Raw genomic sequence first — 4,088 nt, forward strand, 5'->3', positions numbered from 1 at the left:
TTGATGACCTGAAAAAAATTTCTACTTTGAGATATATTGATAATATAAAAGTGAATGATTTATTCAGGAAGAAGTTCCTGGGTGCTCTGTACAAGGCTCAGGGAAGTCTTAGTGAGTTTTATAAACTCCATATTTAAGTTTCACACTTAGAAGAATTTTAGAGGTGAAAATAGCCCTATGTAAACTAGTTTTCTCTTCTCAGGTAAGTCACATAATCACAAAGGACTATGTGTTGCTAAGGACACCTACCTAATTTTTACAAAGAAAATAAACCTTAACATTGCACCTGGTCTATTCTACTAGGATTGGGAACTCAATATGATATTAGTATGGAAAGAATTTGCTGGTTCTTATCTATATTTTGAAAAGTAAAAGCTGATAAACATTTTCAATGAAATGTATTTTTAACAAATTTTAATAACAAGATGATCATTAAAAATATAACTTTACCTTACTCGTTAGCCATTTTGTTTTCTTTCTCTTTTTCCTTCTCTTTCTCTCTCCCTTCCAATTTTCTCATTTCTCTTTTAATGTTATTTTATCAAATTATCATATCAGGCTCTGCAATGGGTTGAACAGTATAATAAGTTCCTTATGTTGTCAAATTTTATATTTAAAAACTGAACCCCTTTTGGAACTCTTTTAGGCTAAGAAATGGCACTCTTTTTCCTTTAAATATACACCAGTTTTGGCCCGAATTTTTCTCAAAAAGATAATAACCCTGTGATTAATAGAGAGGTTATATTCATGAGTTACTTAACTTTGTGCACTATACTTAAAACGATTAAAAACTTTATATTATAAATCAAATGCGAAGATGGAGCTCTTGAAAGAGGAAGACGTGGTTCAGAGTGAAATAAATATTTTATACATTTTAAATGAGTTAAATTTGTTTAACTAAAGAAATTTTTCTTTTAGATGTTTAAATATTTATTATAGTAGCACTGCACTGTAACACTGTCATCCTGTTGTTCATCGATTTGCTCAAGCGGGCACCAGTAATGTCTCCAGTATAAGACTTCTTGTTATTGGTTTTGGCATATCAAATACACCACGGATAGCTTGCCAGGCTCTGCCAATTTATTATAGTAGGTCGATTTAAATAAATTCCATTACTGTGTATTATTTGGTACTCAGGGCAGAGCTAAAATGTTTCCTGAACTACTGGAGTTTGAGTAGGGCTTTCTTTGTAGCTCAATGCTAAGCGAAATATCATAAAATCGATAAGAGAAAGTTTAGGGGTTGGAGTGATAGCACAGCAGGTAGGGTGTTTGCCTTGCACTCTGCCAACCCGGGTTCGATTCCCAGCATCCCAAATGGTCCCTGAGCACCACCAGGGAAAATTCTTGAGTGCAAAGCCAAGAGTAACCCCTGTGCACCACCGGGTGTGACTCAAAAAAAAAAAAAAAGAAAAGTTTAAACATGACATAGAATTTCTCATTTGAGAACCTATTATATATTCAGAATTCACTACGTGCAGTTATATGTAACAGTGATATATATAATATGAATAATTACAGTTATATATATTACTGAAAACATCATCTTTCTGAAGGTATTTATTTTAGTTTAGATCATCTGGTGTTTACGATGAGATTAAAGTAAGGTGATTAAGTTTAATCTTTAAAATAGAAGGTGAACTTTGATTAACTGTTGTTGAAGACACATATGAAGTACAGTTGGGCTTCAAAAATCTCAGGATATCTCTATTATCTCTTCTTTGATATTATGGCTTGACGTTCCTACTAAGTTTCCTTACCACTGTCAAACACTTTATGGTCCTCAGTCTCAAGGACATCTAGTTCACTCTATCTTGTACTCCAGGATAATTGCATGCTTATTTGTTCCTGATTTGTTTTTGCAACTGCATTCTATTTCTCCTTGGTATACTCTCTCCTCCAGCAAGGCTATCCCATCCATGTCTCCCTGTGTGAGTCCCTCAAATTTTTACTTTGATTATCTCTAATCCTGTTATTCTTGAAATATACTTAGCTTCGATTGAATGAGGAATAAGGAATGAAGATGTTCAATTAGTCATGTGAAAGATTTGAAAACTCGAATCTTTTGAAAAGTTTCAGCTTGACGATTACTGAGTCAGTGACACCTTTTTTTTTAAATCAGTTTATCATAATTACTTCCTCTTGTTAATAATGATGATATGCTGCCTATGATATTTTGTTTCTTTAAAATTTTAATAGGGCTTTTCTATCTTCCACAGCATTATAGAATCCATAACAAGTATTCTATTTTTATACTTCTGCAACATTCCATGAACCTATATCTGTGAATTAAGATACAGGTAACTAAATAGATATATTACATTAAATTTTAATTGAAAGTTTATAATGCTGTGTTGCATATTTATTATACACAGGAAAAATCATAGTGATATTTTTCTTATTATCTTTTATTTAGGTAACTATAGATTGGACACATGGCTCATACAAATGAATCAGTGGTATCTGAATTTGTGTTCCTGGGACTCTCTAATTCATGGGAACTTCAGATTTTCTTGTTTTCCTTTTTCTTTTTAGTATATTTGGCATCAGTGCTGGGAAACATTCTTATTATTGTTATTATTTTGTCAGACTCTAATTTGAACACTCCTATGTACTTTCTGCTCTGTAATCTTTCTTTCATTGATATCTGCCAATCTAATTTTGCTACACCCAAGATGCTTTTTGACTTCTTTGTAGAACATAAAACAATCTCTTTTGAGGGATGCATGGCCCAGATATTCTTTCTTCATAGTTTTGTTGGGAGTGAGATGATATTGCTTGTAGGTATGGCATATGACAGATTTGTAGCCATTTGTAAGCCCCTGCGTTATAGCACAATTATGACTCAAAAACTTTGTATAATTTTCGTGATTATTTCCTGGTCTGTGGGTATTCTTCATTCTGTGAGTCACTTGGCTTTTACAGTGGATCTGCCTTTCTGTGGCCCCAATGAAATAGATAGCTTCTTTTGTGACCTTCCCCTGGTGATAAAGTTGGCTTGCATGGATACATATGAAATGGATATTTTGACTTTAACTAACAGTGGCTTAATAGCACTGTGTTGTTTTCTGGCTTTAAGTGTTTCATACACCATTATTTTGAAAACTGTCAGGCAGAAGTCCTCCAGTGGCTCTTCCAAGGCACTTTATACACTTACTGCCCACATCACAGTGGTGATTCTTTTTTTTGGGCCTTTCATTTATTTCTATATATGGCCTTTTAGCAGACTTTCTGTGGACAAGTATCTTTCAGTGTTTTATACTGTTTGTACACCCTTATTAAATCCCATTATCTACTCTCTGAGGAATGAAGATTTTAAATCTGCCGTGCGAAAGTTGAGAAACCGTCATATTAGCTCATGGAAAAACTAGGGTTTTCAGTGAGGATGCATGATCCTGAATAGGAAAGAAGAACCTCCACTGTATTCCAGTTATGCCAATATTTTTTGCTAATATGTGTTACTGAATTATTGAATTGTATTTTTTAGTAAAATAGAATGATACCAAACTAATTCCTGCTGTACTATATAAATATAATCAATAATTTTTCATTGTTGTTAATTCTAAACTACAAATTATCTTGAAAATGTTTATTAAACTTCAAAATCACTTAAATAATTTAGATTCCATTGAACATAAATGTAGAATAATACCAAAGTTTATGGTCTTCAATTGAGGATATAATATTTTTGTAATTTGCAATCAGAATGTAAAAGTAAGTTGAGTCTCTAATATCTTTAATGTGTTTCAAATATTGAGTTATTTTAAAAAATAATAATTTAAACAAAAATTGTTACCTCATTAATATGTATTTGTTAGATTATATTAATATTTTGATTATATATTCATTTGTTAATAATTATTCCTGTGTGGTATTGTCTCAGTACTTTTCTGTTTCCTTTTATGTAACTTTAGATGTATTTCTGGTCATTATAATTCAAGATTATTTTCTTTTCAAGATTTTTAAGCACTATCACCAGTATATACATCTATACATGAATTTTGCGTGTTTTTAAGTGAGATAAATTGGTTTTAGAAATTCCAGATTAGTTACTGAAAATTCTACCTTTGAAATTATTTACAAAACATT

The 4,088-nt window shown here is 31.7% G+C and overlaps 1 protein-coding gene across 1 annotated transcript; it reads left to right on the forward strand.

Moving 5' to 3' along the window:
- Positions 1-2,434: 2,434 nt before the first annotated feature.
- On the forward strand, positions 2,435-3,370 carry LOC129403598 (olfactory receptor 4K1-like). The gene has a single exon (XM_055132863.1). The coding sequence runs from the start codon at positions 2,435-2,437 to the stop codon at positions 3,368-3,370; it is 936 nt and encodes a 311-aa protein (XP_054988838.1).
- Positions 3,371-4,088: the final 718 nt, after the last annotated feature.

Source organism: Sorex araneus, chromosome 3, assembly GCF_027595985.1.
Source record: "Sorex araneus isolate mSorAra2 chromosome 3, mSorAra2.pri, whole genome shotgun sequence".
NCBI classification, from domain to species: domain Eukaryota; kingdom Metazoa; phylum Chordata; class Mammalia; order Eulipotyphla; family Soricidae; genus Sorex; species Sorex araneus.